A 24,991-nucleotide genomic window follows, 5' to 3' on the forward strand; every position below is an offset into this window, starting at 1 on the left:
AGCTTGCTGGCAAGGTTACCGTTTGAGGACCACCTCTGTGTAACATTTGTTGTACGGTAATGGTTTTGTTTTTAACTTGATTGAAAAAAATGAAAGGGAAAAAACATAAGAGATGGAAAGGGGTTTGAGTTTGGTTTCTCATAATGTTTTTATGGGTAAAGAGGAAGATGGGGGCGTTTCAGGCAAACAAAATGTTTATGACATTAAAAATGAGCTGTTTTGTTTTTCAGGGGAAAACCAACCAACCAAACAAACAAAAAACTATACATAATTGAGCCATACATTCAAAGTCACGTCCTCTTATGGTCACAAAATGTTGCGCTGGTTCCCTCAACACTTGAGCAGTCCTCTCTGCGTCTCATACACCGCTTGGCGTAGTCTGTGCGAAGGAGAGACACTCAGTGGGTGGGCAATGCTCTCTCTCTCGCTCTCTCTCTCTCTGACTTGCTCACTTTCTCCCTCTCTCGCTGTGGCTCCGGTATAAGAGCACATTTGTGATGGAGTCCACATTCGTTCACTTTTATGCAGCAGAGATGAACGCTTGGATAGCCAGCTCCAACCCGGCCATGAAACTTATTTTGGTAAGTTGAGTTTTAGTTGTTTTGCTCCTGGAGAAACATTATTTATTTGTTTTTACTTTTTTTGTGTGTGTTAATTGTCAACATGCATGTGTTTTTCGTGGCTGAAATGGGTCTAATTTCTAAGCTGTAACTATGATATAACGATGAGCTAAAATTTTGGTCCAAATGTGGATTATTTTTATTATTTTTTTTTGTGCCTGCTGTGCACCAGTGCACTCCCTCTTTGTGCTACAACACTGTGTTTGTTTAAAACATGTACAGGGAATGTTCATTCAGTTTCAGTGGGCGATTATATGCAGTAAAATTAGTCTTGATGCTGACAAAATAACAGCAACGCAAATAAATCCAATGCAAAAGAAAGTTCATTTGAGACTGCTTGCTTATCTTGTATCCACAAATAGTGTTTTACTGATAGGAGTGTTTTTATTCTAGTGTCATTTTCATGCACTGTCCTGTAGATTTAGCACATTTTTTTGTACAGATTGTTACCTGAGCAGAAAAACATCCTTAAAAAACATTCTTGTATACCTCTGCCATTTGCAAACACCAAACCTGGTCTTGCAATTGTTTCTAATATGTTCATTTTCATTCAAGCCAATGCACGCAATTGCACTTAAAGCCGATGCGAACGATTCATGCAGAGTCATTCTTTTCCTATTTGGAGACTTTTCAATGAAAATTAGTATTGACATGCTTGGGACGTTCAATCAGACGAGTGTCATTTTTCGCCAACTAATGAGTCAGCCTTCGTAATGCTTTCGACATCCGGCTAATTAGCCGACGGCTTCCTTTGGGAAGCCCTCACATTCGTGCGCCTGCTTCCAAGCGAGTGACGCAGCCAAGCAAGCCGCTCACTTCTGTCATTGAGCAACTCCCGTCCCAGTCTTAACGAATGGTCTGCAGCCTCGTCCAGACATACTTGTTGTGGTTTCAGCCAGTGAATGCGCCTCGTGCACCTGCGCGCACTTCCTTTCCCCGGCGTGTCCCCACCAGCACATGTGGCCGCAATCTGTCTTCCGTCTTCAAACGTCTGCTCCTTTCCGATGATATCAGTGGAATACATCAACGTGAAATTGCGTGAAATCTGTTTGAGGCGCACGAGGGCATGCGCAGGTCAACCGGCAAGCTGTCGCATGACTGATACACAAACCTGTTGATTTCTTTTGTGTTCTTAATAAGACAACCAGCAGGCGTTTATTGAATGTTTCTTCAGTTTATACTATATATTCGTTGCTCCATCTATCTAACAACTGTCTGTTTTGTCAATCTGTCATGCACCTATTAATTCATTCTTCAATCCATCCCTTGTCTGTATTTTTGTATATCCATGAATTCATCTGTTCACCTGCTTGTCGGTACATCTGTTTGTCTGTCCATCTCTTTGTCATCATGTAGTTGACATCCACCCATCTGTCCAATAAGCCATATCATCATTTTTCCATCTCTCCTTCCTTTCATCCACTGCTTCATCTTGATCATCCATCCAACCATCCATCGATCCGTCATCCATCCATCCGTCCGTCCATCCACTTTTCTGACCATTTACTTCTTTGTCTGTCTTTTCGCTTCTCAACCAATCATCAATCGCCCTTAAACCCGCAAGATTAAAAATAACCCAACATCTAAACTAAACAGTTTTATGGGTGTAACCATCTGCCAACTCATCTTTTGCCAATCTGTAATCCACCCTCTGTCTCTTGGGAATTATTTTAAATGTGATTTTTAGTAAATTTATTTTGATATAAACCGGAATAATGATGTCGCGCCCATGGTGTTTTTTAAATATTGCGCACAAATAATACACGTTTAAAAAAATAAAAACTAAAACTAATACTGAAACTAACTAAACTAACACTGAGCATTTATTAAAGAACTAACAGATCTACCCTGAAAACTAATTAAAACTAAATTTAATAAAACAAAACTCAAAACGAAATAAAAACTAAAATGAAAAATTCCAACAAAACTATAATAACCCTACTGCCATATTACAAATAAATTGGTTTATATACTGTAGCATTTTTCTAAATATGCAAAAGCACAAATAAATTATTTGTACAATTTTTAGGACTAAACACAATTTCCATTCACAACATTATGTGGCCCCTGCTGCGTCCTTCTGATTTTCTGTATGTGGCCCTCAAATGAAAAAGTTTGGACAGCAGCTGCCTTAAAGTATTGCTCATCAATATTTGATTTCCAAGTTGCTTTTGTAGTTAAACGCCGATGGAGTTTTTGGAACTTGATTGAACTTGATCTACACATCTTAATTGCATTGTGGTAATGCACAGCACAGTATCTCCATGTGTCAATGTCTGTTATCTCTTCCTACTTTATCTTAACGTCCTCTGCCTGCTTTCCTCCCGTGTCCGTTGGCGTGACCTGGATCAACTTCCCCAAATGTGCAAATATCGTATTGTAGAAGCGTGAAAAATGGTGGGTGGAACTATGAATAAGTGACCTTGTCAAAGCGATTTGTTTCTTTTGAAAACCTTGTGAGGAGTGACGGGATTGCCATGCCGATCGGGTGTGTTGAAGGAGCAAAGTGTTTTAGACAAATAAACCCCTTTGTAACCTAACTTCCTCTTTTGCATCAACAGTAGAGCAGATAGCAGAAGTTTGCATGGATGGAGTGCAGCCGGGGGGCAGGTTGTAGAGGGATTTCTTTATTTTGGGAGTTTGTGGATTGTGTGGCCAAGAGACAAAGAGAAGGGGGGGTGGGGGGGGGTTGGAGTATGCAAAAGGCATGCAACTATTTGAATCAGTGTCACACTCTGGCATTTGTTTGTCTTTCATCTTAACTTCCGTACGTGTCGCATTAAAAACAGTATGACGGATGCAAATGTGGTGAACAGTTATAGCACATTGGACACATTGTTGAATTCCTGCAGGGAATTGTGGTGGTTACACATGCTTGAAGTATAACATGCGCAAATGTTTGCATGTGGTAGGCAAATAGTTTTTTTTGTGGTTTTGAATACAGAATATTTCATTTAAAAAAAAATTAAGCTGTTAATTATTGTTCTGATTTTCTTAACCGATGACAGATACCTCTAAATTAAAGTATTGACCAAATCATATGTTACTTATCCCTCAACTGAAGGAAGTTGTAACTGTAGTGTTCTCAACAGAGATGTTGGTGACACCAAGCTAAACCACAAATGAAGACCCTGGAGTGGAGTTGCAGCGTTTAATTGTCTTCATAAGCATGTGGTGAAAAGTGTAAATACAAAAATAAAGTCAATCGCTACACACACTGTAACGTCAACACAAAGAAAACTAAGTGCATCGATCTCATTACAACGATGATTCGATGAAAATAAACATTAATATCCATGCTAGCAAGTACAAAGTTTAATAAAATGAAACTTACGGTATTCCTGCCTGATAATTCTCAGTGGATGGCGCTGGATAGTGTTTAGGCTCGGTATATGCGTTCTCTCGGTTCGTGCAAGATGGCGTCCCGGAAGTACGTCATCGAAAACTGGAAGTACGACATCAGAAACCGGAAGTATATTCGATACTATTTTTTTCCTTCTAATGAAATTGTTAATTACCATCCAAACAAAAACCCTTTTTTATATAACAAACATGTATATATATTTTTAACATTATAATTTAAAGCAATAAACCTATTTACATCAAAAAAGCCGTGAAGGCAACACAGTAACATAAACAAATGTATGTTTGTAAAAATCTTGACATACTGTTACTTAATATGAAAAGCGTGATATAGGTAGTGCTGTCAAAGTTAAAGTGTTAACTAATTAATGAATCGCAAGAAAAAAAAATGACCACATTAATCATGTATTAACACAGATTAATCACACGTAACAGGTTGATTTAGGAAAAAAAAAATCCTTTTTAATTAAGCAATTAATCATGATTAATCAAAATTCTAAGATGTGATTAATTTGATTTAAAAAAAAAATGTAATCGTTTGACAGATGTAGATATAAGACACTTTGTTGAGCAATGATTGATGAAGTAAGGGAGGAAATTCTGTTTTAAATTGGACCAATTGAGCAATGCATCAACGTGTTTTCCTGTAAAGCAGCATGGAAGAATAACCCCAATCTCCCTCTGGCTCTCTTTATGACCTTAAAAAAAAAAAAAAAAAAAAAAAAAAAAGTGAGAGATTCCATATTCACGGGAAAACACTCACACATAAACATACGAGCACGGAGCTGGAATCCCCCCTCGGACCACCTGCGTTCTTCAGTTAACTGAAGCCATGTGCCAGTGGACGAGCTGGTGCTGTGAGCTTTGAAACTTTTTTTTTGTGCTTCAGCCCCGCGCCACATGCCACCAATTGAAGAACGACCTCACGCAACCCCCAACTCGCATTCTCTGATTTCACTTGAACTTTGCATGTCTTGTGTAACTCTAGAAATTTCAACATGTAGAGTTTTGTTACAGAGTGAGAAAATTGATGATGGACGAGCTTTTGAAATAAACAATTGTTGCGTATAGAAAAATTGGTGCATCCTTAAATGAATCCATTGATCCATCTGATTATCGGTTACAATATTGGGCATCTTGACAAATATCGGCTTTGGCCTTTTTATGAATCTGAAGGCCGATAAAGTTGGTATCTCACTGAGCGGCGAATGCTTGTGAACGTAGCGAAATGTAGCGTTTTCGGCAGGATTTGTAAGATGTTCACAGACAGTTTTAACTTTCCATAAAACCAATTGGAACATATTCAGACAATTGTTACTGTTTGCGAAGATCTTTTGAAACATTTTACGAACCCTGACGGAAACCCCAAATTAGCTACATTTGCGTGCATTTGTCACTCAGTGAGATACAGAGTATTTGGACAATTGGCTCCAAACGATTATTGGACTATTAAAATAGTTGTTGACTAATTGATTATCCGATTACTTGTTGATTAATCAATTAATTTTGACAGCACTACCAAAATACCAAGTGGAAAAAAAAAAAAAAAAACTCCAGCCATGTACACAGTTACACTGCACGAAAAGGGGACCCGAAGCATTAAGTGAGCTGACTTCCTTATATTGAACTAGTGTGGGACCAAGCACATGTCATGAATCAACATCTTTTCAGTCAATTTTAAGAATCTAATTGAGGTAAATGCTGTTTGTTGTCGTCTGTGCCAAAAACACTTGTTAGAAACCACATGTTCATAATTGGAAAAATGGGGCGCATGAATTTAACCCAAAGTGATTTTGTTTTGTATGAGGTCACAGAGCAAGCAGAATAAAATGAGATATTTTGTTACGAGAAATGTTTTGTTAATACCGATTGTGTTTTCCCAGCAAAAAGCTGTAATGGAGATTTTTCATTAAGTGGAGTGCCGAACTCAGGATACTGACAGCAAAGCGAACATCCTTGAACATTCGTCCTTTTGCTGTTTACATTGCTGTCTCAACATAATTACGTTTAAATCAAATGACCCCCACCATCCCACTCTTTGTTTTCCTTTGATTTCCCTCTCCACTTCAATACCTTCATCCATCCTTTCCTCCCATCTGGCCGTGCTCCCTTTCGTACATTTATCTCACTGACAGCGTAATTATGGATGTCAGTGGGACCGAGCTGCCGTGTAATTTGCCTTTCCAGCGACGGCTGAATGATGTCATCAAATGGCGTCTTCAAAGAAAACGAGGAGGTTGGAAAGTTCAGCGACTCTTTTAATTGCTGATAAACACATCTTCCAGGACAGCCATTTTGTTTTAAAAAACTGAACAATTTGGGAAAATTTGACGAAGAGTGATGAAACACGGCATTGTTTGAGCAAAATTGGGTCATCCATGAATCATTAAAAACATAACGTCAGACATTGTGGATTCGCTCATTGAATAGTGCTTCTTAGTCAGTGATCATTTTTCATCCTAATAAGGCACGTTTGTATAAACGTTTATTTTGTGGGAACCATTTGAGGCAAGTCCTTTTGAGTTACGTTGGTATGAATTTGGGGATATTCATCAAACACATTTGGGAAGTTACTGCAATGATGTAAAAAAAAAAAAAAAAAAAAAAAATGTCAGTGTGATATTATACTGTACAATACCTGTGATTATCAAAGTGGTTTTTAATTCATCATTCATTAGCCTTTATATTAGCATAATGCTAACCGATAAGACCAAAACATTGCCCCTCTCTTGTAATATAAACAGTTTATTGCTTGCATTAAAAAAAATAAATTAATTTAAAAAAAAAACATTGAGAGAGAACCTTGGAAAAAAAATTACTTATTAAATTGCAATCACAGTACTGAGGGGGAAAAAAACCCAAGCCAAAACATGTACCGGTAAGCATTGTGTGAAAACTCCCCACCGAGATTTGAACCCCAAACCTCAGAAATGTGGTGCAGCCGCAGACTAACCACAATTCCACTGTACCGCTTTCTGATATTGTTTGCAATATAGAGAACACTTACTACATAATTGTGTCACTTCTTTAAGGAGCAATGACCACGACTGTCGATACCGTTGTTCACATTCTGTGCCTCCTCTGCTGCTCCCAAGTGGCCGTGTGCAGTTCTGCACCAAATATTTGATTGCAGTTACCAGTCCACATGGCTCTCATCATATTCTTGTAACTGAACCAGTCAGCCATTCATTTTTTTCCCCCCCTCCAATTTGTCCCAAAATGGATTACTCAGATCCCATCATAGCTTTTTCATCTGAACATTTCCCAGAATGCACGTGCCGTCCTCCCATCTCTGTTAACGTGCATTGTATCTCAACTGCGTTCTGTCACTGCCACTGACTCGGTCCAAAGAGCGAAAGTTGACAAAATCAGTGCGACCGTCCGTGACCATTTCCACATGTGTGCTCGTCAGCACACGCCAGTGAACTCAGCGTGACTTATTGATGTGACGGCTGGAACTGGAACCAGATTAGCTACACCGGGGGTCGCACTCGCACGGCTTCGCTATGCTTCGCTGCGGTCTCGTGGCTTAATAGGCTTCTTAATTTATGAGCATGATTACTATGAATAGGATTCGTGCTGGGGGCCACCCGTGCTACAAACAAGACATGCAGTCATGGCGTGGCCCACGAAGTCGAGCCTTCCATCAAATGTCCTCAGAGGTTGATGGGTTTTGTCAGGAAAAACACTGAGCTCACTGGGTTTTTTCCAATATGGAGCCTTTAATTTACTTTTATTATCTTTTTCACTGACCTTTGGAGCTACAGAAAACAGAAGGAATGAGTGTTTTTCTACCCTTATGAACAATTACCAAATGATGAAGAGTTGAATGTGCCTTTAATTAAAACTCATTCACTCCCAGCCATTTTCACTGAAGCAAAACCCTTTCGCTCGCTGTTGTTTTGCTGGATTTTGATTTGATTCATCAGGGAAGAAAAAGTACATTTCCATCTATCGGTTTCTATAGCTCAGACTATAGCTCAGTTTCATCCTTATTCACACATCTGTTTCAACCTGCGGCGAAAACAGCTTGTTGCAACGTGGCCCTTGTTGATCTCTTATACTCTGCTGCCACTTGCTGGTCATTTTTGTAATAACTACCATTGCTTCAAACGTCATCTTCAGTTCAGAGGCTGCATCAAAGCCTTCTGTGTGCTCTAGCATAAGAAAAAAAAACAAAACATAAATATTTCTTTGGTACACTGGCAATATTTAAAATAGAACGTATTTATACGTCTTTGGGAGCAAATGAGTTAAGAACACATACAGCTCAATGAAGAGCTGTAGCGTCATTAAAAAAAAAACATGCCTAGTGCATATTTGGAATGACCTGTAGATATGTCAATAACATGGATATGTTGCTTATGTATTACTGAGATTACGAAAAAAAAAAAAAAAAAAAAAAAAAAAAAAAAAAAAAGATATATAGAACCATAAAAATTTTGTATTTTCATTGTGGCCAAATGCATTTGTTAAAAAAAAAATATAACAGCAGCTAATTTCGACAAACTTTCGACAAACTTTCGACACTGGTAATTGGTTCATTGTAGCTGTAATTTTGGTTTCAAGTATTGCTACAAATAGAGCAGACACTCAGCAAAATATGTATATTCGAGCTAAAATAATCAAGGAATGGCATAAACCTGTTTTATTTCATTTGAAGTCCTGCTTGAATTTAGTTCCTCGGTTTCTTTCAGTCCTGGTCAGTTCATTGTTTGTTGCTTCTGTTTCTGTCTGGTCTTGTTCCCAGTTGTGGTGAGTCCGTTTCCAATTATGGTCTGTTGCTTTGTATATTTTTGGACTTCTGTTAATTTACTCGTTTTGATTCCAAGTGTCTTGTTTACATTCCTTTTTTGTTTGATAACATACTGCACTTTCTTCCTTGCATCCGCTGCTTCCCCATACTTGGGTCCGAACTAGTGATTGGGCATTACGGTTCTTTTAGGTGAACTGAATCACTAGAATCAGTTCATTTAAAAGAACCGTTCAAAAGATTCGTTCACCGAATCGTCACTCGTGGCAAGACTACAATCACTCACTCACTGAACTGGTATGGCAGTACGTTCACTCGATGAATCGTACGCGAACGGGAAATGGAGGTAGCGCGTTCACTCACTGAATCATTCGTTCCTGAACTGGAAATGGCAACACACTCATTCACTGAATCGTTCACTCACTGATCCGTTCACGTCTTCGCGAACGGGAAGCTTCCTCGGTGACTCGTCCCTGAACACCAATAGTGAGGCTGCGTGTGTAGTAAAATCCCGCCCACGTCTGACGCTAGCTTCCGATTGGTCATTCGCCAAGACTGACGGCATGAGAGCGGCTGGACTCAAATGAACTGAGAAGAGAACGAATCACTTCAAGAAGTAACCCGTTCACTCACGTTCACTGAAAATATTTGTTCTTTTTGAACGAATCGGTCGTGACCGACACAACACTAGTCCGAAGTCCTCCAAGCTAACTCATAACATAGCATAGCATAGCATAACAAAACGTGCTACCCAAAAAAGCTGAAGACCAAGGCAGGACACAAACCACAAGAAAACGAGACACAACTAAATCTAATCAAAACCAAATCAACACAAACACAGATCATGACAAAGAAGTCTTTAAAAAAAAAAAAACCTCTTTCCATTTATCTTTCTATACCACAAAATACAAAATCTGACCTCATGTAGAACGAGCGCCCCGTCAGTTCCGACAGAGATTTAGTATTGAGGTCGTGTGTTCTTTGAGGTGAGCGGCTTAAGGAGAAATACAAACGCGCAGCAGAGAGGGAGGTCGGTGGTGCCTGCGGTGATAAAATAGTCGGACCAAGTGTTTTGCATTGTGGTGGTGAATGGGGAAAGCCCAGCAGTAACCTCCAACAGTTACTTTAACAAACAGCAGCCAGGAGAGGCGACCACAGACGGGACCGCAGCCATAACACATAAACACGCATACTGTACGCACTGCCCACACGTGCAATACGTTATCCCGCACATGCACAATGCGAGGGCGGCTGCTCGTCGTAGAGGTGAGATGAAACGAATAGCAACGACGGTGGACCGTTTAGCGACGAGGACGCGTCTCAGCCAACGGGAAAGTCCGCAGATGCCAATACCGAAGGCGAAAGAAAGGAAGCGGGCCGTCGGCTGACATCTGGTCTGCATGTGTCCTCCACGGCCTGCGTGGCGGCGTGTCAAACACGCTCGCTAACTGACGGCTTCTCTTCTCAGTCTGCTGAGAGTTGTTCAGGAGGATTTCACAGCCAAATAGACGATAAATGTGGAGGCTCGGTGTTGATTGTATGGCGGGGGGAAGTAATTCAGTGCGTCATGGTGGCCGGTTAGTCTCACATTATGAAAGGGTAGGAAGTCTGCTCTACATTTTCTGTTTGGAGTTCTTCTATTCGTGCTTGTGTGGGTTCTTTGCAGGTTCTCCAGCTTTCTCACACAGACCCCAAAATAATTTAGGGTTACTGACCACTTTAAATCGGTGGTTCTTAAGTCTGAGGTCCCGGGACCTTCATGGCTCCGCTAGCTGTTGTTTTGGGTCCACAATAGATTTAAAAAATAATTTTTTTCGCATTATTTAAAAATGACATACATACGCAATGTAACATACTGTACAACAAACATATTGTAAACCAATTCTTCCTTCCTATCTTAACTTTGGGCCAATTAAGAGCACTGACGTCTCATATGAAGCTTCAATTGAAGCTGACATCTGTGCTGAATAGATTATTATTTTTTTATTTTATTTTTTTTTTACAAAATCCAAACATCACGATGCGATATCACGATTTGAAGGTTACAATTCCATAATTATCACGATATTGTGGCGGGGGTTGGCGATATTTAAAAAAGATCACAATATTGTAAAAAACAAAAAAAAAAAAAAAACAAAAAAAAAAACACAATATTGTGCTTTTGTACATAACAGCAACACATATAAAGTACCTACAATCTCTAATAACAATATTGAGGCACTTATTTGCACTTATTGATCGCTTCACAAGCAAATTAGGTTCCCCTTCATCTGACAATTAGCATCGATTTGAAACATAGAAGGCCAAAACATCCCGAATGAAAATGAAATTACACTAATAAACTAGCCTCTAGAGGGTGCTAGAACTGCACAAATGGAAATCAACCGGACTTTTTTTTTTTTTTTTAACAGATGCGTTCCTTTTAAATATTGTAAGCATGACGACGACGATATTGTGGCGGTTTTAACATCACGATATCACAATATTGCCTTTATCGATTCGTTACATCCCTAGGAACAAGTGTATTTTTTTAAGAGAATAAATGCATCTTTTCCAGAATATAGGCCTTAATATTATGAAAATGAAGTTTATTTGGGAAATTCACTTAAAATATGACATTCTACCATTTTTCAACCTTGACTTTGATGTAATATTATAATTTTTATCCAGTAAAAATGTCTTTTTTTCTTGTAAAGATTGTAAAGAATAATGTTTGTCACCCGTAAATAGTAAAAATCTGTGTATAATTGACACTCATTATAAATACATTGGGGGGGGGAAATTGGGAAAATTTTATACTTAAAAAAATGTACAGTATATATAAATATGATATATACATTTGTATGGATGTATGAGGGGGGGGGGGGGGGAAACAGTGAATCAGTAAATCCACGGGTGAGAGTGTGCGTTTTAGAAAGAACTCAGATACACATACAGCCTATACGAGTTACTGCATTAGTCTGGTGTTAAACAAAAAAAACAACAACAACGGGTACACGATGAATGGCATGCAAGATCAATCTTAAGAATTCGTCTTTCATCTCATTTTACAAAACTTTTACCACACAGTCGAGTGAGCGATGACAGTGAGTCTTGGGTGTGAAACCTCACAATCTGGTCGCTGGCAGTCTTCTGCCTGTTACGATGTGGGAAGCCAGCAGATTGCCCGTTTCTCTCCCCTTTCCCTTCCGTCATTTGTCCCCTACACAAAAGAAAAAGAAAAAAAATAGAATGGTCAGTGTGAAAGACTAGTACATGGTCTCAACACTCGGGTAATGTAAACAAACTTAAATAAAGCATACAATGCAACACTCATTCTAGTAATTTTGGATTAAAACGGTCTTGGGTAAATTGCCTGGAAAGTCAATTGATATAGGCTGCAGTTTTATTATTTACGACAAAATTTAATCCTTACTTCATTTTTTTTTTTTTTTTACAATAATATGTTCTATGCAGCCCCACTAGTCTACTAAATATGACATTCTGATTAATATTGCGTGAATAGAATATCAGTTATTAAGCTGCAAAATCCAGCCGCTTTTTATCCATCTCAGGGGGGCGGCCATTTTGCCACTTGCTGTCGACTGAAGATGACATCACAGTTGCTCGGGTCTCGGGTAACAACCAATCACAGCGCAGCTTCAGGAAACAGGTGAGCCGTGATTGGTCGCAACTGTGATGTCATCTTCAGTCGACAGCAAGAGGCAAAATGGCCGCCCGCGAAAATGGGTTAAAAACGGCTGGATTTTGCTTCATAACTCATATTCCGCGTCATGCCATGTTTTAGACTAGTGAGGTCACATATATTATTGACTTAGAAGTGTTTGAGGTTGACTTCCACTTTAAAAAGTAAGCGATAATAGAATATAATAATTGTGATATATGTAACAGTGGGGCAGGATTGCAGAATGGCTCACTCACAGACATATTTTTAGGAAAAAAAAAAAAAAGGTGCATGTGGTTGTGTGATTTCACATTTGATGGGTGGCAGGCACTCCAGAGTGTTTGTAAACAAGCTAATAATAAATCAGTTTGTCCCCTTTAAGCTTTTTATATGGACTAAAACATCTGCCTCCACTTATTTTATTGTGCAGAAATCATTTAGCGTATGACGAAAATGTGCCAAAGGAGCAGTGAGAAAAATAATGAAGACTAACAGGCACGATGAAATCACACAACGACAATTACGGCTTGTTTGGCGTCACTACAAATGTGACTAATTGTTGCTGGAGAAGCGCCAGTGATTTAATGAAGAGATTCAATTCTACGGCCGATTTTCTTCTCAGGCTCTTTTAAAGCACAGCAATTGGCTGGAGGCCAGCAAGTCCACCAGGAGTTACAACTTTACAGCTCTGACCTTTCCGTCAACTCACTTTTTTACTGGAAGCGTTTGGGCAGGCCACCGCTCCAAGCATTCAGAAATATTTCATGCTCCAGCCAAAAAAAGATGAGATGTGCTCGAGATGGCTTTCGCCGTCGCACGTGTTGATCATGTTTTATTTTATTTATTTTTTGTCCTTGGTGCAGCTCTTCACAGCCTCCCTCACCTGGGCCTTCCAGCAGCAGGCTGAGCCATCCAAGTACCAGTACCGTGACCCGGTGACCTCTGACCTCCTCCTGTGCGACCAGTGCCCCCCTGGCACGGCCGTGAAGAAACACTGCACGGCTGACAGGAGCACAGAGTGCCAAGCCTGCCCGGAGAAGCACTTTGCAGACAGCTGGCACTGGGGCGACTCGTGCCAATACTGCACCTTGGTAGGTACAGCAAAGTAAATACAATCATTTTGTATTTTTTGTATTTTTTGTCACCGCTAAAAGATTAATTTGCGACAAAAGCTTGTGCTTGTGCCAGTCAAAACAAAACAAAAAAACATATGGTTGCAGCAGTGCAAAAATTTTGTCTAATCTGAAAAAAATCCTCTAAGTAAGGTGTTTTTTTTTCTCAATTTATATCACTTACCTTTTTTGCTACTCCTTTCATAATGTTAGCAAAACTATGGCAACTGTATATAGTATGAATGGACTAGCCATGGGCAAGTAAGTATCTCAAAGCAGATCTGATTCAAACAGCATATGGCAGTTTTTTTCTTTCCTCTCATTATTTTAATAATAATAATAATAATAATAATAATAATAATAATAGAGGGAAACTTTTGTGTGCAGATATTTTTTTAAAACAGGTATTATATATAACTATCAGTTCAAGATTCATTTGTACTTATTCTTGAGTCCATACTTTTTTTTCTTTTTTTTTTTTCTTTTTTACTTTTTTTTAGGGGTGGAACTTATTCTTAGAGGTTAATTTACTTATTTAGCCAGTCAAACAATATTTTGCCTATAATAAATTTGATATTTTCATTATTTTTCCATGTACAATTAGTACCTTTAAAAAACACATTTTGCAACTTGCTATCGACTGGAAATGACATCACAATAGGGCTCAGGTAACCAATCACAGCTCAGCTTGTGAATGTCACGTGACCAAACCTAGAATACAGGTGAGCTGTGATTGGCTTACCTGAGCCCTTGTGATGTCATTTTTCAGTCGACAGCAAGTTGCAAAATGTGTTTTCGAAGGTATTAATTGTACGTGAAATATAGTGAAAGTATCAAATTAATTATAGACAAAATATGAACTTTTTATTATAATGGGCTAAATAAGTGAAGTTTCCCTTTAAGTACAAGAGTTGATTCAATACATGCAGTTCTGCCCAAGTACACCTTTAGCTAGGTTGGAGGTTAATTAAAAAGCTAAATATGATTCAAAGATTCATTGTAGTTTTCAAAAAAAACTTTTTCTACTTAAGATTCCTGTATAGTCTCACACACACCCACACTGGACTCAAGTCTGTTACTTCACTGATGTGACCTGGTCAGAAATTCCTCAGACGCTGCCTTCATATTTTTATTCAGCTTTCTTTTCACGTTACACTTTTGTGGTTTCTGTTCAGATCTTTGCCTTATGTGCGTGACTATGCTATGCTGTGTTGTTTTTAGAAGTCCGGAGGATGGTTTTATTGCACGTCTTTCATGAAAATGGAGGTTTCAATGCTGCGGCACCTTTGTGACCTTGCGCCAGTCTCAAAAGCATCATTTGCACGTCCCCCACATAAAAAACAAACAAACAAAAAAACAACAACGCCCGTGACAGCGTTCTGCTGTGTGCTTGGCGGTTTAGGTGTGCAAAGAGAGACAGCTGGTGAAGCAGGAGTGCAACAGCACCCACGACCGAGTGTGCGAGTGTGCTGCAGGCTTCCATCTTGTGGTCGAGTTCTGCATTGCACACAGCTCCTGCCCAGCCGGCTCCGGAGTAACAGCAATAGGTAAGAGAGATTGTGATTAGCATTTTAAGCTTAAAACAACGAATAAAGTTACATTGTTTATGTCAGCCGAGAGAACAGTAGTCCGGCAAGTTGACTTGGGAAATAAAGCGTTTACCTTCTCAAAACAATTAGTGTTCAAAAGAGTGAGACGCCATTACCGCCGGGCACTATTTTCTGTTCGTTCGTACCACTGCGCAGCTGATAGATGCGCAGTAATCTACAAGTTGTTTGTCTTTTCGATTGGTACCGGTTGGCGTGGGTTCGCTCCTCCGCCTGGGGGACCCATGTGGCTTGCATGAAGTGAGCTTGTGTGTGAATGAGTGATTAAAAAAAAAAAAAAAAGTTTGTCTTTTCGAAGGCGGAAGGATCAGCTGTCTACACGGCGACGCGCAGTGATACGAACGAACAGAAAAGTAGCGCCAGGCGGTAATGGCGTCTGACTTTTTTTTTTTTTCCCAGAAAAGGAGTTTAGCGATGCAAACGTATCACTCTTTTGAACACTAATTGTTTTTAGAAGATAAACGCTTTATTTCCGTGAACCAAGTCAACTTTGCAGGACTATTTTCCTCTCGTCCAACACGGGACCAGAACTCGTGTCACAGAACGCCGTCAGGGGGAAGTCAGTGATGATCGCGCACATTGGAGGTGAGGATGAAATAGAGATTCAAACAAAATACACTTTTTGTTTTCTAAGTAACTTGTGTCCCACACCTCTTCTATTTACATTAAAAATGTCACACTGTGCGTCAAATGGTTGAACTTCCTCACAGTCAACTGAAAACTTCCTCAAAGCGTTCATGTTTGGTTAGCAGGCACAGAATTGAGTGTCCAACTTAACCTTTAACTTCAGTGTGAGCATTTCATACTACTTGCATATTTCATTTCATTCATTTCATTCCATTTGTTCATTTATTTCAGGCAATAATCAACATGAACAATATATCAATTTTTCTAAACCTAGCCTAAAAAGGTGTGGGAGGAAGAAAAACTTATTAAGCCCCACCCACAATATCATTAAGTATCAAAAACAAATTGAGCTACTTTCCTACAAACTTGCACTAACCAACAGCGGTTGTCATAATACTGAAAAACAAATGTGTTTACAAACAATGTGTTCATTAAGTAACATGACATCAACAGCTCATACCAGCAATGGTAATAAAAAAAAAGAACAATACCAGCTTGGGTAAAAGACAAACGAGAAACAAAACAAGTCCACAAATGGCACATATCAATAATTGTAAGATATTGGACATATTGGATTGTTATTGCTGATTCTAAAACTGCGCTGTCGGGTTCACTAACCTTTGCTTGATGAGGAAATGCGATCATGGGTATTATTTCCTTTTCTCGTGTTTCTGAATGAGTTCATCCCTTTTCGACTATAACTGGAACTCGTTCACGCTGCAGTCCTTTATTGAGTCATAATGGTTGGCGCCAACGGTTATTTTGTGAAAACAAAATCGTCTTCTCTGGAACACATTTTGCATTCGACGCAGTATGCCTCGTTTCCTGCACCTATGACATTTACCCTCTATTCTTATTACCCTGTAATTCGCACACCGCCATAGTAAAAAAAAAAAAAAAAAAAGGAGACAAGTTTACTCGACGTGGGACATCATGACTGGGCTTTCCCCTTCCTTAAGCTGCATGGCTCCTTATGTAATGGGCACAAATGTGGTGGGCCGCAAAATGAGCAAAAAAAAAGCAATGCTTTGCCGCCTTGATGTGACTCAGCTTCTTCCCACTTGGCCACCTTAATGCTGCTGTTGACTCTGAATGGAGGATTGGAAGATTCTCTCAAAAGTAGCAAAAACGCGCGACGGGCCATAGAGCTGCGATCGAGCATGAAGACTGACATCTTCTGATGCTGCGTGTGCTCGTTTGGGAATTTGAACGAAAACGTACGTTCAGGAATGGGAGGCAGTCTCCAAATGCCCACTTTACAGAACTGTGATCTCCCTGGCCAACTTTAGACTCCAGCAAATCAGTTTTTCCTTCCACTGCGTTAAGGACTGTCCTCTTACATGCCGATTTTTAAAGAGAATAACATGAGCCATTTCTATTGGTGACAAATCAAATACCAAAGCAAAGTCTAGCCTGCCCCTGCGTAGATTTAGACCAGCCTTGTGGTCGCGAAAGTAGAACCAAGCGACGATCACCATGCACACGGCGCAAGTGAAACAAGCATTTAAAATGACTAATGCGTTTTTGTCGTCCCGCATGTCGAGTTTCAAGAAGCAAAAATGAGGATGTGATTGCGACACACCACATCTACCATGTGACTTGCGTTCGCTTAGCAGACAAATAATTTTGCACGCTGGCCTAAAATACTACAAAGTGGTGATCCTAAAATAAACATTTAAGACAGATACTTTGTTAGGTCGGGGTGTTAAAAAAAAAAAAAAAAATCGATTCGGCAATATATCGCAATATTACAACGCGCAATTCTCGAATCGATTCAATAGGCGGCCGCATCGATTTTTAAATATCCATTTTTGATGGAAAAATATTTACCAAAACGTCTTAAAGTTCACACCTTAAGCATGGAAAAATGTTATAGTAATGGAACACTTAAGCTTTAATATTTTATTTTAATGCTGTTCAAACATGAAACAGATTACAACTTGTATAAGACAAGATAAATAAGACAAATAAATAATACATTTTCATGCAAATCTTACACTGTGCAAGTTTACTGATTTAGTATTTTCTAAATTTAAATTAAAAAAAAAATCACAACAATGGATTTATAAGTTCGTATCGGGATTAATCGGTATCGAATCGAATCGTGATACGAATCGAATCGTCAGGTACGAGGCAATTCACACCCTTAGGTATATTCATATTTCTTACAAAAAAAATAATCATCAAGCAATAAGTAACAAAGGAAAGATAAAACACAATCCATTCTGGAGTCCTCGTCAACCTTGAATTTTTTTCATATTTGGGAGCAAATTTTACCGAAGGAAATAGTGGATACTAAATGAACTGTACCGTTGACCCTAATGAGGAAAAGCAGTACAGAAAACATAAAAGTCGAATAAAAAAAAAAACAAGTTGACCGCTGGACATTAAATCTTCAAAACAATCAATCAATTGCATCACCGGTACCCTTCTGTTGGCGTTTTGGTCAAATGGTTCAACCTCTAGACATTTGACTGGAGAGGTTCCACCAAATTGAAGAGAAATGACACTTTATTGTAGTTTACAGTAAGTCGGTCATGAAAATATAAGCCAGCTAAGTAGCCGCTACAGTGATGTCATCATAATGACATAGTCACATGTTGTGGTCGAACGTTTCTTAGAATCACATAAAACAGCAATATGAGGTCATTTGGCCTGAAATAACAGCTTCTAAAATAATTTGCTTTGTAATAAAGAGAATAGCGTCTCTGTTGTCATGGAAACTGATTTAGTGCTCTAGATTTAGATGTAGTTATTCCCAACCACAATGCCGCACATTAAAGTGCCATGAGAGATCAAAAATCAGCATCTTGTGTTGAGGCGAAAGTTGCTAACAATTCCACATTGTCGCTTGTCAGAGACATAAAGTTGAAAGCTATTTCTCGTATTCCTTCATGTTCCTTTCTGCGGCTGCTTGCAGGTACGCCACTGAGCGACACCGTGTGCAAGCAATGCGCCGCCGGCTATTTCTCGAGCAGCCGCTCCTCCGCCGAGCCGTGTCGACCGCACAGGAACTGCACCGACTTGGGCCTGAAGACGCTGAGATGGGGAACGTCCACTTCGGACAGCGTTTGCGGGAGTCGCGACCAAATCATGGCCATCGATTGCGCTCATCGGCACGCTTTGTGTCACACAGGTGAGGCCTTTAGGGGAAGGTCAGCTGATGCCGTCAAACCACACGCGCCGCGCACGGCTCACAAGTTCAAATTCGTCTGCTTGATTTATTTTCGGAATGTTTCCCTTCCTCAGAACGGGGTTTTCTTTAGTCCTGTTTTCTGAACAGATTTAGGCTACATGCGCAGGTCAATTCTCTTTTTTTTTTGCTACCTCCTATATGACGCGAATCTGATTTGTTTCCTGTAGCGTGAACAATCAAATTACAATGTTTTCATGTTCTTTTTTTATCTGGGTATAACTCGCTAATTCGTCCTATCAGAGCCAAATATTTGCTCCTCGAAGGCAGAATGATTATGAGACTACTCATGATGGACGTTGCGTCTGCAAAGTTGTGAAGAGTAACTGTTAGTTTTTTATTTGACTTTAATTTAATCCCACTTGAAATCTCAAGCATAAAATACACATTTATTTGTTGAGCATTACACTAGTAAAAATGCCGTGACATCATCTTTAGTAGAGAATACAGTATAATGCATACATATTAATGACGATTATACAGTATATACAGCGTATTGCGTAATCATTGAGCACTCTCATGCAGTGGCTGATGTCGGCCACAGCTCACACCGAGACACTCACACAGACTCGCGCTATCTTTAGCCAAATGGTCAACCTTACTCCACCCCGCCAGGTGGGCGAGATAACTATTCAAATATGTATATCGTACAATATTGTACAGTATTTGTATAAATACATCTTATGATTTTTAATTTTGTGTTTAAATACACGTACACAAAACTGTTGGCAGCCCTCTATTAATGAAAAACCCAACTTGAATCTGACATTCGGTAAGTATTAAAAAAAAAAAAAAAAAAAGGCTATGAAAACTAGACATTGCTTGTGAATTGTGGTTCAACATGCAGAATTATCTATAAAAAAACAAACTCATGAAAACAAGGGTACCTAATAGGTAATGTGAAGTGACAAAAAAACAAAACAAAACAGCATTGGCTGTACCAGCCCAAATAAACAGCAAATTTCAGCATTTCTTAGATTACTGCACTTCTAGTTTTAAAAGACAGTCATTTGGAAAGTACACTAAAATCGGAAGCAGGGTTGGGGGAAAAAAAAAAAAAAAAAAAGTTACGAGAAAAAATGTCAGTTGCTCAAAACAAAACTTTTTGATCAAATTCCCAGGAACCAGAATGATAAGAAATATTTTGTATCACGCCCCTCTCAACTAAAAACGAGTGACATCACAAATTTTCAGGTTAAAAAAAATAAATAAATAAATAAATAAAAAAAGGCTGCTGAAGCATTCCAGCATCTGACACTAAGTGATATAATAGACGCTACATTTTGGTCAAAATTAGGTGGTTAAATCAACTGTTGGACACCGTATAATACCGCAAAACCACATCTCAATGATCATTTTTCAAAAACCATTTGCTGTCTCTTGTTGCAGATGTCCTGTTGTGCGAGGAGGCGGTCTTCCAGTCGCTTGCCTCCTTGCAGCTGTCCTCGGTGCCCCTGGAACGTCTGCTGGAGAGCCTTCCGGGCCGGCGGGTGGACGGCAAGAGCGTGGAGAGGTTGAAGAAGGCCTGCTCGCCGCAGCAGCAAGTCCCTCAGCTGCTGCGGCTGTGGCGGCAGCAGAACAAGGATCAGGACAAGCAATATGGCATCATCAAAGGTATGACAAAGGAAGATGGAAAACGTGTGGGTTGCTTTTTTGTTTATTTTGTCATTTTAAGCCACCGCTATGTGGAAAAATGGCTGCCCTCTAAGATGGATACAAATGGTGGATTTTGGTGCTTTATTCATAAACGCCATGTTTTTAGACTCATGGGGCTGCATTGAACATATGATTGTAAAGAATGTTTTTTTTTTTTTTTTTTTGATTGACTTCCACTTTTTATATGTTATACAGATTCTAAGCCAATCATCACAGTTCTGACCACAGGATAAAAACATAACATCGTAATCGTGATAACATCAATATTATTATTATTATTATTATAATATTATTATCCATCCACCTATCCATTTTCTTGACCGCTTAGTCCTCCAAGGGTCACGGATTATTATTATTAATTAATTTATTTATTTATTTTTATTATTAATAATAATAATAATTTATTTTTATTTATTTTATAGTAGTAGTAGGATAGTAGTATTTGCATTATTAGTCATTGTAGTACAAATTTTAATTATTTTTACAATAATCATCATCATCATAATTATTGCTTCCACTAATAATAACAACAATAAATGTCATTATTTTTCATTGTTACTGAAAAAAATTGTGTTCACTACTTAAACTTGACCTAGATTCGTGCGTGATGGTGATTTTGTCTCGTGTTTGACGCCCTGAAGTGTTTTGCAATCTTTTCTCAGTCTCCTTTTTGTATTCGACCACAATATTACATAATCCAAAAAAAAAAGCGACAACACTGTTGTCAGAACAATGACCTGAATGCTGTTTTTGACAGTTTCTTGCTTTTAAGGAAGTCGGCTGTGAACCTTGATCTACTAATCAATTGGCTAAATTCACAAGTTTTGGTTAAATTTGCAAGTCACCCTGTCGTAGTTTTTCCAGACTTCCTAGTTGCAAATCCTGCTTTGAGGTCAAACTGATTCCGCTTTAAACTGGTGGAGATTTTGTTGACTGTTTCCTTACACTGAAAGCAATTCCACAAGCGTCAACAAACACTTTTTTAAATTTTTTTTTATTATTTTTCACACAGGAGTGAACCTCTGCGAGCGGAAGGTCTCCCGCTGCAACAGCCTGAAAAACGTGACTTTGAGCGACCTCTTGGAGGTCACGGACAGCCTGCCGGGGGTCAAAGTTGGCCGGGAGGACGTGTCGGCGCTCGTGGCTGCTTGCCTGCCCAAGCAGTACATGCTGCAGCTCCTCCACCTCTGGAAGATGGCCAACTTGGACCTGGACCTGGTCAAAGGTCTTTCTCACAGTCTGAGGGCGCTCCGCAGCAAAGGGGCCCCGCGTTACCTTCTCAAGGGCCTGAAGAAGATCGGCCGCATCATCGGATCCACCTCGGCGCGCAAGACGTACGAGAAGATGTTTGTCAGCATGCTGCAGGATGACCTGTGTTTTAAAACTCTCAAGCCGTTCAATGAATGAGGGCAAGAGTTCCATTCGGGATGGCCATTTGGCAAATTATTAATTGAAGACAAATTATTTGATCAATTATTGCATTTTTGTTGGGTTGAGAAGGTCAAATATTGTGATCAAGTCCTTTATTTTCTGTAATGCAATTAAATAAGCAAAAGTCTTTTATTGTTTTAATATTGCTGATTATGGCTTTTTTTTTTTTTTTTTACTTGGTCTGAGGAAATATTCTAATATTTTGAGATATATTTGAGTTTTGTTAAGCTGTAAGCCATAATCAGCAATATTAAAATAATAAAAGGCTTGCAATATTTCAGTTGATTTGTAATGAATCCAGAATGTATGACATTTTTGCATATTTAATTTCATTACAGAAAATGATGGACTTTATCGCAATATTCTCATTTTCTGAGACAGTCCCGTAGTTCTAAACTCAAGCAAAATAATGTTGACAATCGATCAACAGCGCCTCTGCTGGTTGCAGGCAAAAAATGCACTTCAGTTCACCTGATCTGTTTCAGACTCGATTAATCAGCATCATTGAATTCCACACAGTCAACAATTGTTGATGATAAATGACGCCACTTGATTTTTATGCCCATCCCGAGCTTGTTTTGTTTGTTTTTATTTGTTCATTTTTCTTTTTCCGGACAATCATTGTGACAGTTTTCAACGTACAGTTTACAAACGTGTTTAAACAAATTTCAACAGGGAACATCACTTCATCATTAGTTACATTCAGTCAAAACAATGTCAGGAATCCAACACAGGAGCTGTTTTTGTAATATAAAATTAACATTACCTCGTTACATTTTTGTCATTGGTCTGTCTTATTATTATTATTATCATTATTATTATAGGTAGGTGTACATTCTTACAGTAGGCGTCATAATGGCAGTCTGTAAGATGCCACTTCAGTAGATAAAGCTAAACAAACAATTATAAAAAGCTGTTAATAGTATTTTTTTGTATGATCTAATACACCTTATAACGTTGAATATGACAGCAGTACTTTTGCGCTCTTTCAACCTTTATTTTTTATTTTTTAATGAATTTTAATGATGGTTTATTATAGGCCAACCATAACAATGTGGTAAATATTTAATGGTAATTGTTTGAGTCTGTGAAAAGTAATATAGACTATTTAAAATGTAAATAGTACTATTTTTATGAAAAATGGGCAAGCAAATTTTGTTTTGAGTTTTTTTTTTTTTATTGCTTTCTCGCTATTTGAGAGGAAGGATTCAAATTTTCGTAATGAAATCCAGGTAAGAGCTATACTGTATACTGTATGTCCTTTGTTTGTTGCTTTTGTCTGCGACTGCTGGCAAGTGAAGCTTTATAGGGATTTTATTTTGTTAATTGTCAGCTTTATGAATGTATAATTGTGTTCTATTTAAAACAAATAAGGAAATTTAACTTTCCATTCTATGTAAATGCTTGTTTGTTTGTTTTTTAAACTGCTTTATATGAAATACTGGATTTGAAATGCTGCAAATTCTTGAAGGGATATGTTTTATTTGTTTATTATCACTTTTGGACTTTGATGTATATATAACACTAATGCTTTGTACAAAATGCGTTGCTTCATAAAGTTTTGGACTTTTTTTTTTTTACCGCTGTGACTTCAAATTTCTTAACCAAGCTATAGAGCAACGTGTCACGACAGTCATGAAAGCTCACTATGGGTTATAGTCAGTGGAAATTTTGACCTATATTGTTTCGCCAATACAGAGGTCACAGATGAATCATCAGAGACGTGGTGACTCATGATTTCGAGCGTTTCCTACAAATATGCAAGTCTAAAATGTGTCTTAATTCTCACTTGTCATTTGGCTGACGGTGCAAAACGTCTTTGGAGGCCATGTGCACAAATCAGCTGAAGTGCAGTATCGGGAAATAATCAAACTTGTCATTTACGTCCATTCAAGTGTTTAAAAAAAAAAAACTGAGTGCAGACTGCAAACTACAAACACATTGATAAACATTAGTAGCCCTTTAAAGTGCAAGGAGTCAAGATTTGCAATTAAAAAAAAAAAAAAAAAAAAATCCCTATAAGGCAGAAGAACCACACGATTAACCCCAGACAGCCAACAAAGAAATTATACGGCAAAAATAAAAGTTACATTTAAGTATTATGAAAGAAGTATCTTACATGGATTTATAATGATTATACATTTTATAACTTTCCTTGGAATCATGACTATTATGTATATTAATATTGTATAATAAAATTATATTATATATTATATTATTACCTTAATTACCTTGAAATACGATATGAGTCGTCATTTGGCAGATTGTTTTTATCTTGCTTAAACTTGCGAGCAAAAATAATAATTATACACAGCTCATTTCACAAAAAGCAGCAATTTGGCAGATAGTGAACTTTTATTTATTGAGTTATTTTTTTATTTTTTCAAAAAAGTGTCTTGGAGATGTTTAATGCTTCTTCAAATTGAAGTTTACTGTCAAATTAAAAATAAAACTTAATTACACATTGAGTGTTTAAAACAACCATATATTTGCATTACCAATTTTAGTTTAATGCAGATTTTTTTTTTTTTTTCCTAAAAATGAACGATTCAGTAGAATGAACCTTTTGAGCAGGTCTTGTAAATTAAATGATTCTAATTATTCGCACCTACAAGAATTGTTGTCCCCATCATTATACTTCCCATCATTTATCGAAGCAGAAGTGGTTTGACCTTTAGAAAAAACTAACATGTTCGGAGCATGTAAGTCCTTCTCTGTAACTGAGACCATCCACAGTTGGGATTTTATGAAATAATAAAGTGCACACATCCAGGAACCTTCAACACGCTTATAATACAAGCAGGATCAAGTCCAAGTCATTTCATGCAGTTCTATCATGTAAACTGACAGCCAGTCTTAGCGATCAATTATCACAAATGGCCGAACAATTTTGCGTACAGCAATTGATGGCCCACTCATTATTTAATTAATTTTAAATATTGCTTTTTTACTTACCGGCACCTTT

General features: G+C 38.3%; 2 protein-coding genes across 6 annotated transcripts in view; one reads left to right on the forward strand and one right to left on the reverse strand.

Moving 5' to 3' along the window:
* colec10 (collectin sub-family member 10 (C-type lectin)) overlaps nucleotides 1–4,063 on the reverse strand; it is a 49,699-nt gene extending 45,636 nt beyond the window's left edge. For 2 of the 5 annotated variants that reach the window (XM_077526978.1, XM_077526976.1), the window contains exon 1: nucleotides 3,955–4,063. The gene's annotated coding sequence lies outside the window, so the exon portion shown is untranslated. The remainder of the gene's footprint in view (nucleotides 1–3,954) is intronic. The other 3 variants (XM_077526981.1, XM_077526975.1, XM_077526979.1) reach the window with 2 other exon arrangements.
* LOC144022283 (tumor necrosis factor receptor superfamily member 11B-like) lies at nucleotides 498–23,565 on the forward strand. Its single transcript, XM_077526972.1, has 6 exons — nucleotides 498–581; nucleotides 13,264–13,491; nucleotides 14,915–15,059; nucleotides 18,667–18,882; nucleotides 20,329–20,553; nucleotides 21,608–23,565. The coding sequence occupies exons 1-6, from the start codon at nucleotides 498–500 to the stop codon at nucleotides 22,000–22,002; spliced, it is 1,293 nt and encodes a 430-aa protein (XP_077383098.1). The 3' UTR covers nucleotides 22,003–23,565.
* Nucleotides 23,566–24,991: the final 1,426 nt, after the last annotated feature.

This window comes from Festucalex cinctus, chromosome 7 (genome assembly GCF_051991245.1).
Source record: "Festucalex cinctus isolate MCC-2025b chromosome 7, RoL_Fcin_1.0, whole genome shotgun sequence".
Lineage (NCBI taxonomy): Eukaryota > Metazoa > Chordata > Actinopteri > Syngnathiformes > Syngnathidae > Festucalex > Festucalex cinctus.